Source organism: Mastomys coucha, unplaced genomic scaffold, assembly GCF_008632895.1.
Source record: "Mastomys coucha isolate ucsf_1 unplaced genomic scaffold, UCSF_Mcou_1 pScaffold20, whole genome shotgun sequence".
In the NCBI taxonomy this organism is placed as follows: Eukaryota; Metazoa; Chordata; class Mammalia; order Rodentia; family Muridae; genus Mastomys; species Mastomys coucha.
Genome location: NW_022196903.1, coordinates 50,275,067 through 50,288,656, shown reverse-complemented (window position 1 = coordinate 50,288,656; position 13,590 = coordinate 50,275,067). Strand labels below are relative to the sequence as shown.

General features: G+C 49.3%; 1 protein-coding gene across 1 annotated transcript in view; it reads right to left on the bottom strand.

Annotated features, from left to right (window-relative positions):
- Mindy4 (MINDY lysine 48 deubiquitinase 4) overlaps positions 1-13,590 on the bottom strand; it is a 115,518-nt gene that overhangs the window by 29,983 nt on the left and 71,945 nt on the right. Inside the window, exon 13 of the mRNA XM_031381992.1 lies at positions 9,184-9,251. Coding sequence (XP_031237852.1) covers positions 9,184-9,251 — 68 coding nt within the window. The remainder of the gene's footprint in view (positions 1-9,183; positions 9,252-13,590) is intronic.

The following is a 13,590-nucleotide window of genomic DNA, read 5'->3' as shown; positions in this document are numbered from 1 at the left end:
AAAGAAAAGAAAGCCCAATGTCAGCAGGGTTAGAGTAAGATTGTTTCAAAATTAAAAATGGAAAGGGATTGTTTAACTCAGTGGTAGAGCATTTGTCCAACAACTGTGAGGCTCTCAGTTCAATCCTCAGTATAGTAACATGAACACACACACACACACACACACATATAAGTCCCAATCAACTACGGAGACCTTCACATTATGCATCTAGGGAAAGTGAGGGCCTTTAAATGGGTGCTTATATTAAAATGAAGCCAGTAAGGTGGGTCCTGACCCCCAGCACCCTGCAGAGTTGTAAGAATAAGGTTCTGTATTCAATGGATCTGGATCTGGATCCTGCATCAATGTGTTCCCAGCCTTGTTAATACCAGCCTAGGATACTAGGAAAGCAACTTGTAACGTCATTGTAGACTTAAAGCTCTCTTTTAACAAAATCTTCTGTGCAGAAGTCCACTTTACAGAAGCCAAGGACAGAGCTTCTATGTTGAAGGCAAAGATTAGCTTGCTCCATAATTCCCACTAGGATCCTGAGCTATAAAAGCTAAGAGGCCAGGGTCCATCTGAACCATGTACCAGAAGCTGTCCTGTGCTTCAGGTCCCTCCAGCAAAATGTGCTTTCCTGTACTGCAAAGCCAATAAGTACCCAGTGGGGAAGCTTCAGTGAACCTGACCACAGTAGGTAGGAGTCAGTAACAGATGCCCTGCTCCTAACACCTCAGCATTTGGGAGCAATGGGCCAGGAGCAAGGGTCACCTAGAGACAAGAGACAACAGGGAACACTTCTTGGGAGGCCAGCAAAGACCAAGCCCCTGAAATCTTTTCACTATCTGGAGGTCTCTGAACCACTGGCCAGTGGCAAAGAATAGAACAAGAGAGCCTCAGGGCCAGGAGAGACCCCTGGGCTCCGTGTAGGCTCTGGGAGAGGACTGGTCCAAGCTAGTGATGGATACCATCCAAGATTCAAGGCCTGAGGCCAGTCTCAGACCTCTGTCCTTTCCACGCATCTCACAACAGTTGGTATTTCTCCCATGTAGCAACCTGACAACACAGGACAGGATCTGTAGCTGCAGATCCTTCCAAATGCATTCCTCTCTCAAAAGCTTTGGGAGGCCAGGAGGGCAGGACCCTCATCTCTCATTGATGGGGAACTGAAGTCCCAAGAAAAGACTGGACTTCATTGTTGTGTGGCCACACGGCAGGCTATGCCAGTGTTCTATGTGATCTGACATACAGCCAGACATTAGCCTGGCCAGCCAGATCCAGGCTAGCCAAACCCCTAAAGCCCCACCCAGGTTCTACCAACCCTGGCTCCAGCCAGCTAGCTTGTCCCTTCACCCAAAAGTCTCCCATGTGAACATGACATTTGGCACAGAAACTTCTAAATAGAAAGGACAATAATAGGCGCGTGTAGCCTAGAGACATGACTCCATCTCTAGTCCATCTACCTGAACAAAGGCAGGTTGGTGGCCAGCTCAACCTTGGTCTATCCAAGTGACCAACCCCTAAACCTCCCTTACAGCTTGAGTCCACACTGATTGAATGAGAGACCAGGGGAAGATTAGTGATCTCTGGGAACTTCTGGGATGGGAACAAGGGTGGTAGGTCCCTGACACTTATCTTTGAAAGTCTTGTGTGAACAGAAACTAGCCAACCCTTTTCTGCCTAAGCACTAGGACTTGGGCTTTGCAAAGCCATGTCCCTGGGTGAGCTCTTACACCCCTATCCAATAGCTGCACTCCTGCACCCCCAAGGAGGTGAGCATCTGCAATGAGATAGGTAGCTGTAATACAACTGAGAGAATCTGGGCTCTAAGTCAGTGCAGACTGGGTTTAAGCCCAAAGGCTGCCATTTAAAACTTGTCCCTTCTTGGGAGTCTGTGTCCCCAAAGGCCACATGAGCATGGTGATGCCTCCTGTTATGGGTTACTGTGAGAACAGAGTGAGATAAACTATATAAAGCCTCTGGCATGTGGTAAATGTCACTTCCTTTTTCCTACAATCACAATAATTAAAAAACAGGAAAACAATGACTGAGAGGTCACAATTCCTGCCACCTCAACCATTCATGTCACAGCCAAAAGCCTATGGTGAACCTGGGCCTCCAAAAGGTCGAAATGTAGCTGAGGACATCTACAAAGGATTGGGGGAGAAGGTTCTTCCAGGAAGGGCCAGGGGGACAGGACAGTGGTCAGATGCTTGAATGTCAGGTGCTGTGGTCGCCTAGGGTAACAATAGCTACCTGCAGGGTTGTTATAATAGGTACTAGACCATGGAGAGGCCTTGCACATTGTGAGAGCATCATGGCAGGAGGGTCCTTCCCATGCCCAGGCAGTGAGAAGAAGAGAATGCATGGTGCTGCTCGGTATACCCCCAAGCTGCCTGTGCCTTGTGACTCATGATCTCTCCCTGCCTTTGGCACCATTCCTCTCAGCTAGATACCTAGAGACTGATTTTTTTTTCTGTCTGACAAGCCCTAATTGCCAATCCTCACAGCCCTGCTAAGAGTTCCTTCCTCCATAAAGAGACCCAGCCCTTCTTTACCTCAGAGACAGAAATACCTCATCTCTCCTCTCCTTCCTTCCTTCCTATCTCCAAAGCCCATACCAATTATTCTCATAAGGCTACTTTGCCTCTCTAGGCAACAGGGCTTTTAGGACCAGGTAACGTCCTGTTGGTTCCTTCCTGGCTAGAACTGGGCTCCAGACCCTACAGTTGCACAGCAAGTACCAACTGGGAGAAGCTGTGAGCAATGGAAGCCCTGATTAACAGCTTCCAATAGCTAGATTCCAGGTGGCAAGCTGAGGAAGGAATAATTAAGTAGCCTACCCTTAGCCCAGGCTGCCCTTCTAGAAGGTTCAGTGTGCTACCCTCCTCTCCTGCTACTGAGGTCCATCTTCTTCTTCTAGATATTTGAACCCTCAGTGGAAGAAATAGGGAGAACAAAAACATACCCATAGACCTGAGGGTCAGGAGGGCCTTCCGCTCAACTATCAATCATACTATATCCTGGACCACAGAATGGGTCCCCTCATGAACACCCCTAGGCTCAGTGTCCATTGGCAGAGCTACTGCCCACAGCTAGCCCTAGTGGGCATTCTCCAGCTAAATTTGCCACCTCTGTAGCCTGGGGACCTAGCTCAGACCCTGACAACTAAACTTGGAAGTGCAAAAGGCCATCAAGATCCCAGGCTGATGTGGGCCTATCTAGAGCCTTGCTTTCTTTCCACTTCAACGTCATCAGACACCTGAGTAGCTCTTGTCACCATCCCCCAGGGACAGAGATATATACACAGCCTATTAAACTAGAAGCTACAAGACAAGTGACACTGTCAGCTAGGACAGCAAATTATCTTTCACTTCTCAAAGACCCCTGAGAAGTAGGAGAATGGTCTCAGGCCTGTGTTCTGTTCCTTGGGCTGCCACAAGGTCACAAAAGCCCAAGGTAGCAACAAGGATCCTCTCCTCTCCTCCTGGCTAGATTGCCTCCTGATTTCACAGCATGTGGGCTAGATTTATGTAAGCTTGACACAAACCAGTCATCTGAGAGGAGGGAACCTCAATTAAGAAAATACCTCTTAAAGGTCAAGGGGGCTGTAGAGCAGTGGTTCTCAACCCTCCTGATGCTGCAACCCTTCAATATAATTCTTCATGTTGTGGTAACACACACACCCCACCACCAACCATAAACATATTTTTGTTGTTTCTTCCTAACCGTAATTTTGCTATTTTATGAAATGTAATATAAATATTTTTCAAGACAGAGATTTGTCTAAGGGATCTCAACCCACAGGTTGAAACCACTGCTGTAGAGAATTTTCTTTATTAGTGATTGATGGGGTTGGGCTCAGCCCATTGTGGGAGGTACTACCTCTGGGATGGTTGGTTGGTCCTGAGTTCTATAAGAAAGTAGACGGAGCCAGCTATATAGAACAAGCCGGTAAGCAGCATCCTTTTGTAGCCTCTAAATTAGTTCCTGCTTCTGGGTTCCTGCCCTGTTTGGATTCCTGGCCTGGCTTCCTTCAGTGATGCACAGCGATGTAGAAGTATAAGCCCAATAAACCCTTTGCTCCCCAACTTGCTTTTTGGTCACGGTGTTTCATAGCAGCAATATAACTCTGACTGAGACACATTCCTTGAGGGGAGAGGATGGAAGACCATGGCCAACCACTCACAGGGTAGTACACGAAGAGTGACTCCTATAAGAGAGTGTGGGTGAGGCATTTGCTAAGACATGGGGCTTCCCTTCCACACTTGGCCTTAGTCTCCATCAGTTTAGCTGGCAATGTTTGTTAGTATAGTCTCCTCTCATGGGAATTACTGTTGGAACTCACTGAAAGTCTTCCTGCCATCTCCCAGCTGGAGCTTTAAGATCTTAAGGGTCTAGTACCAGGGCCCTTCTCCACCCTGGACAGCCTTGCACTGAAGCCCCAGGTAGGAAAGGACTGGAGATCTTTCTGGCAACATGGAGCCTGTAGTTGTATGTGGAGATAAAAGCTCAGGAATTGAGGCTCCTGGTCTGGGTAGCTGTTACTTCTCATGATCCAGAGCTAAGAATGTTTAGGAACTCTGAGGACGCTGCCTGCCAAGCACTGTGCACACTTTGTCATGATGAAAGCCACACATGTATAGGAACAGCAGGTTCCCCACAAGAGCTTCCTAGCTCCTAGCCTCACTGCACATGTCTCTGGCCTCCCAGCTCCCCACAGGGGGGTCTTCAACTGGGCTAGTTTTGGGCCTGCCTTCATCTGTTTCTCAGAAGAGCCTATGGGGCCATCCCCAAACTGACCTTGGCTCCTGTACTCTCCTATGCTCCCCATGCCTCTACTTCCTGACTGAAGCCAAAACGTCCTATCGCTGCACAGTAGAGTAAACTTTGGGTTTGAACTGTCTTCTGGGGGCATTCCAAGTTTCACACATTCTATGCTGGGTACAGCCAGGGTAGCCACACAATGCCTGGAAGCCTGACACCTGGCATCCATCGTGCAAACTGCGGAAAGTCTAGTTCTTCTTGAGAACACAGCTGGGATATAAGAGAGGGGTGAAGATGCAGAGAAGATGCCGAGGATCCAAGTCCCGAAGACAGCATTGACTCCCGGATGTCCTTCTCCTCTGCCCATGCTTTACAAGAATGAGTTAATCTTTGGCTTCTGCTTCCTGTGGCCAGACTGGCATTCTGTCACTTGCCTTCTAGCCAGCGACCATGGCTGACTTCAGGGCTATTTTCTCAAGGAAAAGAAACCATCCCGCTGGCACTGTTGTTTCTAATCTCAAGAGTTTTGAGGGCAAGAGTCACATGGTAAGATGCAGAGTGGCGAGGCCCTGGACCTCAATGCCTGGCTGTGCTGCCCAACATTTTGTTTTTGGACTTTCAAGATTGCTCTTCTGCTGCCAAAGATGCTGCAGTAATGAGTACTAATGGTCACTAGATAAAAAACTTTTCAGGCTGCTGGCATGACTTCTTGCCACTGACGGGCACTGCCTCACTGTGAGCCATGCTGTGCTTCCCATAGCACCCCCCTCTTCTCCTTCCCACCCTAGCCCTGGGTCACCCAAGCCTGACTTGGGCAGTGTCCTGATTGTGGGGCTCTGGGCATCCCTGGGGCCTTGCAAGAACTCCCTAAGGAAATCTCTAGGTACACAGCTCAGTGTCTAGAAGTCATGAGAGCATGAAATGTAACACGGGCTTTACTGTAAGCAACTGCAGATCTTAAGAAGATATAAACTGCTTGAAGTCAGGTTGCAGGGAAACAATTTACACAAGCTCTGCTCTCCCTGGGGGAAGCAAAGCTCAAAGGCCTGCTTTTGCTTGCTCCTGGGAGCAACTGGCCTGGCTACGCTGGGTTTGCATCTACCCACAGCATGCACCTAGCTCCACTCTGGTTCACAAGTGACCTATGGGTGATATAAAAGCAGCCTCTGACTGGAGAGAACCCCACCAGGGAGGGGAGACTATGCCCCTTCCATCACTCACTCACATTACACAAATCATCATGCTATCCTCTGCACAGTCTCGGAACAACAATAGCCACCTCAGTGCGCACCCAACACACACACACACACACACACACACACACACACACACACAAGAGTATTTGGGATGAACTAGGGAGGCCTTCCCAACCCAGTCCTCTCATGGCTAAGCAGCACTTGATATTAAAGACTCTGGTCTCCTAGGACCTGTTTCCAACTACCACTTAAAGTGGTAACAGACCATTCACAGACAGCATCAAAGGATTCTCCAAAGCTGACTCGGAACCCAGAGCAGGAAGGCCCTTGGCCATCATCTGCTCCCTACATTTTTAAGCAGAACTGGGAACAAGGAACAATCATGCCAGATGCTGAGGGGCGGGGTGGTGTGGGGGGTGCCCTCCCCACACTGCCACACTCACTGGCCTCCCTGACTGCACCTGCTTCACACAGTGAGATTTGAAATGGCTTTTTTTTTCTTTTTCAGAAATAGATTTTTCGGACGAATAAGTTAGATTTAGTTTCATCGGTCCTAGTCAGCTAGAGAAAAAGCACTGAAGACACACTGGCCAGCCAGGTGGCCGCTGAGTGATGGTGGATCTAAGTGCCCTTGATCTACAATGAAAGGTGCCTGAGCTGGGTAGCATCTGTACTTCTATGTCCAAATGTCTACCAAGAAAGGCCTTTGAAAGTTGCTGACCCCAAGGTAGAGTAGATGGGAAGTTGGTATGCCCAGCAGAGCATAATCGTCAGCTGGGAGCTGAGGGCTGTGGCCATTTCAACAGCACTCTCAGAAGCTGAGCAACACTAGGACTGCCCAGGCTGTTCCTATCCGCACGGCTACCCATCTTTCCTTGGAAGGAAGCCCCTGGGTCACAGGTGGTGCAAGCAAGGTTAGTTCTGCTGGGATGCTCCCACCTTAGCCTTCTGAGAATATTTGCAGAGGCCACCCAGGCTACCCAGATCTGCCATGGTTCCCAATGAAGCCTTCGGTCCACATGCCTCATTGTACTTGAATGGCTCAGAGGTAACTGTTGCTACCTCAAGTTCACTTCACACTGGACATCCCAGGCCTGGGATTAGTCCTCCCACTAGGCTCATCTCAGGCTTAGATGTGGCCAGGAAGTATATGCCAAGGATGAGCACAGTGAAGACCTGGTCATGCTGAAGCTGTGTATACTGAGAAGACCTCATAGGTGTCAAGACAAGATTGAAAGAAGGAGTGGTGACAGCTACTGGAGGCATGTGGCAGGAGCACAGTCCATCTTCATGCTCCCAGAGGGTTGCCCAAAGTGGAGCATCCAAGCAGAGATGACCTTTCCCTTCCTATGATAAAGGGGCTTTCTGTGGAGGAAAGATGGGACAAACCACAATGGATGAGTGGCCCAGGAATCTCCAGTTCTTAGGGAAAGAAACTCTGGCACAGAGGAGCAATCAGGCCTAATTCCAAGACTGTCTATCATCAGGACTCGACTCTGTATCAGCAAAGCAAAAAAGTTGCATGGGGCCAGCCTGCTTGGTAGCTGGCTGCCAGCTTGCTAGGCAAACCATTCACCTCCTAAAGCCACAGTGGCCATAGTGGATCCATCCAGTAGAGTAGGGTACAGGCTCCATGTTTTCTAGTATGACTGTCAAGGCAAAGGGTTGGGCACATTGAAGCTGCATAAGATACCAGTTGCTATCATTCTCACTGCACATGGTCCTGTCCTCTGCTTTGGGCTCTAAGGGAAGGTGAGGAGAGACCTCCTTTGTGGAATAAAACCCAATCCACAGCAGGTCCCCATTCAGCTCCTTGGGAAGGAAGAGGCCTAACCTAGACTATCATGCCTTAGGAACTTCAAGACACTTGCCTACAGGGCTCAAGGAAGCTACCAAGAGGCCCTGGAGTCAGTTGGACTGCACCTCTGTGTCTATGCTGCAGATGCTTGTGTGTGGTTATCTGTGAATTGGGGTGTGTGTGTGTGTGTGTGTGTGTGTGTGTGTGTGTGTGTGTGTGTGCTGTCAGGAGTGTAAATGCTATCCCCACACTGATGAATGCCCACAAATGACAGCCTGGATAGAGACTGCTCTTGACCTCCCTGGCCAGGTCAGACGGGTCAGGGAGAGGTGGCAGCAACTCTCCAACTCTGCCCAGTGAGAAGATCACTTAGATGCGGCATCCTGAGTCCCTTCTGGAAGGAGAGGGTTACATGCAGGAGCTTGCACGTGGTCTGAGTGCCCACTCACTTCAGGGTGCTCCAATGAGTGCAGCACTCAGCACACTCTTAGACAAGACAACCTGCGCCCTGCACCAGAAGCTCCGGCACAGCTGGAGAAGCTGAAGTTAGAACTACCAGGCCTGTTCCAAGAGCACAGATCCTTTCAGTGAGGCTGAAAGCTCCCCCCATCCATCCCTCCCACCATCCAGGGATTAACAAGCCAAGCCTGAGAGAAGTCAGAAAGGCTTATGGTCTCCATGCACGTGAGGCCATACCAGGAATGAATCATATCATTATGGCAGGATTAGAAGTAAAATGCCATTAGAAAGTGCTGTGCACACCCTGCTTTAATAAGGTCAGCATCAGCAAGCAGCAGGAGGGCCAGTGCACGAGGCTGCAAAGCCCCACACCTCCTCCCACCCACAGCAGAGGCCCAGGGAGGCAGCACTAGGCATCCAGCATAGCTGACACCTACAGGGGAACAAATGCTCTTTATGCCAGGGTAACCCAGGCTCAGCCCTTTCCCCAAACCTGCTAAGAATTTTTTCCCAAATCTCTCTCATCAGGTACCCCTAACAATACCCCCTCCCCCAGAGTTCCATACTCTAAGCCTGCCTATGCTTGGAAGGAACGGAGAATCAATCGATTGTACTTCACAAAAAATTCATGTGCTATTAATCTGCTGGGTTCCCTAATGGCAATGCCCAGGTCTTTGCCTCCATTATCCATCCTTGCACACATATCGAGAGAATCTCACTGAGTGCTCAAGCCTGCAGGTACTGCAATTGTGTGTGTGGTCTTTGAGGAAGGGAGGAGGTCTCCCCTGCCATCCTCTGCCATCCCCTGCCATCCCCTGTCATATGGGAAGGCCACAAAGAAGTCAACCCTGAGAAGATGTTTATATAGACTATGACTACTCTTTTCCATGCCAGCCAGCTTTCCTTCCTTGTAGCTTCATCAAGGGCCACCCAGGGAACAAGATGGACAGCCCCTACCCTGGGATGAGGGCAGATACTCACAGCTCCAGGGACCTGGACAGGATGGCAGACAAGGTAAGCAGGATGCAACCGTAGGGTCCAGCTTCGAACTGAGGGAGGAGGAAAGGGGACCTGTCAAATATCCATCTCCACCCTCAAGCCACTTGAACAGCCATACCCAGAGCACAACCTGCCAGGGTCATGGCTTCATGGCTTCCAGCCCAGCCACAAGAGTTAGTGAGTAGCCATAGAGAGCATATCCTAGTCTCGTCTTCCTAGCCAGACCTTCTAAAGGACAGAGGAACCCAGAACCTTTGACAGACATACCACCATAGAGCTCATATATAACCCCAGAGGCACCAAAGCCAGAAGCAACAATGGTGATACATTCCATTCTGGGACCACTGTCACCTCTCAGCCTGACAGAAAGGAGCTGAGCTCTGCTGCTATTACTCTCTGTCAGAGAATGAGACCGCCCAGCTCCTGGCTAATACACTGAAGGTCCAAGGGTGCTCCATTTGACATAGCTCTTATACAGAAGAACTGAGCTGTGTGGTCAGCAAGCACACAGCAGATGTAGAACAGGGTTGGCATTCAACAGAAGCCAGGAAGTGCCTGCCTTTGTTACAAATTTACTATTTTAGAAGGGTTTTCAAATACCCAATTTTGATTAGCTGGTATCTTGGGTTTGATTTGTCTGGTATTAAAATGTTGCTGATGCTGCATCTGGTCTATTTTGCATCTCAGTCACCCCCACCTGGCCATGTGGCTCTGCCACTCTGAGCCTGCCACATGACTGTAGAGATGTTTCTGAACTTCCTGGTCCCTACCCACTTTTCTCCACTGTAAAATACGGACAAGGTTGTGTGTGTGGGGGGGGGGTCTCCGCTTACAGCAGGTTATAAAGCACTTACAGCAGGGCCTGCCTGACACCCACGGCAGCTATGGTTCAGCAGGGCCTGCTGGCACTCATGCTGGTTCTGGTATACCATGGTTTGGTTTGAGCTTAGGCAGCTTGACACAAACTAGAGAGTCACCCAGTAAGGAAATGCTCCATTGAGAAAACGCCTCCACCAGATTGCCTGTAGGTAAGTCTATAGGACATTTTCTTGACTGGTGATTGATAATATATTTTATTATTATCTCTCGGAAGCTTGTTCTGTTCTAATTAGACAGAGAGGGAGTGGATCCAGATGGGAGGAGAGGTGGGAGGAGCTGGGAGGAGCAGAGGGAGGGGAAACTGTAATCCGAATATGTTATATGAGAAAAGGATGTATTTTTTGTTAATAAAAACTATAAAAAAAGTTAAAAATAAAATAAAAAGGCAGTATGAGCAAACCATAGGGAGAAAGCAGTAAGAGCATTCTTCCCTGGCCTACACTTCCGCCCCTGCCCTGACTTCCCTCAGTGAGAGAGTATGACCTGAGAGTTGTAAACTGAAATAAACCCTTTCCTCCCCAAACTGTTGTTGGCCATGGTGTTTTATCAAAGCAATGTAAACCGCAACTCAAACAACAGTCTAGAGAAAGGAAGGGTCAACAGCTCCCAGCCCCAAACCAGTATGAAATTTTGCTCATCCCACTTTGGGCCTGATGAACTGTGTTTGAAGATACAGTTATAATAGTACTCCTTGTATGTCAACAATAATTTTTGGACTTAAAGCTAAAAGGAGAAAAGGCTATTTTTGACAAGCATGATGTAACTGAGTATATTTTCATTTTTTCCTTGGACACCAAGAAACTCAGAATCAAATATAGTATTCCAGTTCGGAAACTATTGCAGCTCAAGGTTCTAATAAAATTATCTTTCCTTTAAAGTGCAGTCTTTGTTTTCACCCTGTAATTCTAAGGGGCAGTTAACTGATCATAAAAACATAATAGCAAGTGAAGTCCTGTACCAAGGGCATGTTCCTCTAGGCACGGGAGTGGCATCTGGGATCTCTGCACTGGCAGGCTGAGAGAAATGAAGACTCAGGCCCACTGTGGACTGTAAATGAATGTGAGGCCAACCTGGGCTACAGAGAGACCCTCTTTCAAAAATAAACAATACAAGAGGCTGGTCTCTACAAATGGGCAACTGAGAAGCAGGTGGGTGTATCTGCTTGGTGGGGGTGACTGGAAAAGAAAAAAGAACTTAAAAAGTGTGGAGAGCGGCTCAGCCAGAACAGGGTGGCCAGCTCCTCTGAAAACACATGGGAGGCCTCACAGGAAGCCAAGTATGGAGAAGGAGAGGCTCAGACAGGGTTTTCTGGACATATGATGTTTAAGAGATATAACCACATTTTGGACAAGGAAAGAGAGTGTAAAGGAGACCAGAGAGCTCTGAAAACATCTCTCATTTTATGAACGATCTCAGGTCTTACCGTGGCAACAAAATAAATGAATGAGCCTCAAATTAAAGGAATCAACCTCATCTAAAACCTGCGACCTCAAGCCAGACACTTGGTGCTGTGGCTTCTACAGTGAAAACCAGTGATAACTAAGACCCTGCCTTGTGTACTTCCCAGGTGATTTATGATGCACATTCTCAAAGACAGCTCCTGGGGACAGCTGCAGAGTGATGCTCCAGTCCCTCCCTGGGGTGACCCATGCCTGGGGAGTGTGGGTGGTAGATCCTGTGGGCAGCTTTAATGCCACCTGGTAGTTGCCTTAGGGAGCTCTACCTCTGTCTCCCTGGCCAAGCCGGAGGAGCCTATCACCCTGTGGAGTTGTGGTATAGCCGTGAACACTGGAGCCACTGAAGCTGAACTCACCATGCACAGTGGGAAGCTGTTACTGCGCAGTGTGACGTGGTCCCAGTCTTTAGGATACCTCAGACAGTACTTGTTTTGGGTCCCCAGGGAGTAAAACACCCAACCCAACTTGGCTGTACTTGCCCTCTTAGGACACAGATGAATGGTACCAATATTCCATCTTGCTTTTAAAAAATATTTATTAAAATTATCTCATCAAATTCAAGCTGCCAAGACATGGGAGGCCTCGGGGCATCCTGATGGTATGAAAGGTGACCTGGGCTGCAAACAATGTCTGGGGCCACTTGGGAAGAAGGGGCCATTCTCTCAGCACAGCTCCAGCCCTGGAAAGACATGAGCCCACCAAGGTATTCCAAAGGAATACCTTGTCCAGCTGGACAGAAGCCTCACACTGGCTTGGGGCCAACAGACACCTCTTGAGTGGCGGGCAGCAATGAATGCTGCACGAAGGCTGTTTATTTTGGGCAGTGGTGGCATACATTTCCAAACCTGGCACTTGGAGCCTCTCTTAAGCACAGCCCATGAAAAATGGATTTGGTGTGTTCAGTGCTGAGGCAGCTCAACTGCTTCCAGCAAAAACAGAAATTAAGCTGTGGGGGAAGAGACTGTTTCCAGAGGAATGGGGGGGGGGGGTCAGGTATTGGCTAGACTGGCCGCCCCAAGGAACCATAGCTGGCGAGAAGGCATACCTAGAGCCTGCAGGTCAAACTGAGGGACCCTCACCTGACAGCAGGCCCCTCTCTCTGAACTCCCTCATGGTTTCTGTCATGTACAAGCTCCACAGAAATCCCAGGGCACAGGCTAAGGCACAAGAGCCCACTTGCAGGCATGGATACAGAGGCCCTAGTGCCTCACCAGCACGGGGGCAGTGACCTGACCCCAAAGCCTTTCCTTGACTGTACTATGGCCACTCCTTGGTCCTCAATCCCTTTCCTTCCATGGCTAGGAAAGCTCCGTGTTCCATCTGCCTCAGGGGGACAACCTTCCATGGGCATCCCTCAGGCACACTGCTGTGCCCTCGGACACCTCCATTCAACAGGCAGCCCTGATTCTACTCAACTCGGAGTGTCTGTAATTCATGGAGAACACATTTTCCCATAGGTGCTCAAGAGTCTTCGCTGATCTAGAAGCTACTCAACTGTGCCAGTTTCCATTTCTAGATGGGGGTTCAAAAGGGCTTTCCCAAGGCCAAGGCCACATGCAAACAGCAGTAAGGCCAGCAGGTACCTCGGCCCTTGCTTCAAGCCTTCTCATGGCTCTCAGCAAGGGTAGGAAGCTGCCACACACCCGAAGACACCCTGCAGGGTTATTCCAAGAAAAAAATAGAAATAGAAATGGCGCAAGTGACAGACAGCCATTCTAGGACTCTCCCGACATGTCAACCCCTCTGCCTGGACCCGAGGAAGCTGCCTTAACCAAGGTGACTGTGCAGGCCCCAGCTCTCCTGGGATGCCCCAGAATGGAAAGCAACAGCTCCAGGACTAACGGGCTTCAGTGGGGCCAGTGCCCTGTGACCATGCCTGTCTTCCATTAGTTTCAGTGTGGTACTGTTTCCTTCCCAGGGAACATCTGGTGCTGTCAGGGTCAGGATGCTTCTGGGGCTATGCTAAGACCCTCAGGATCTTCAGGGGGAGTGCTGAAAAAGGGCTTCAAACAGTAAGGACTTCAAGTCGGGTCCCACCTCCAGCCAATTCTCC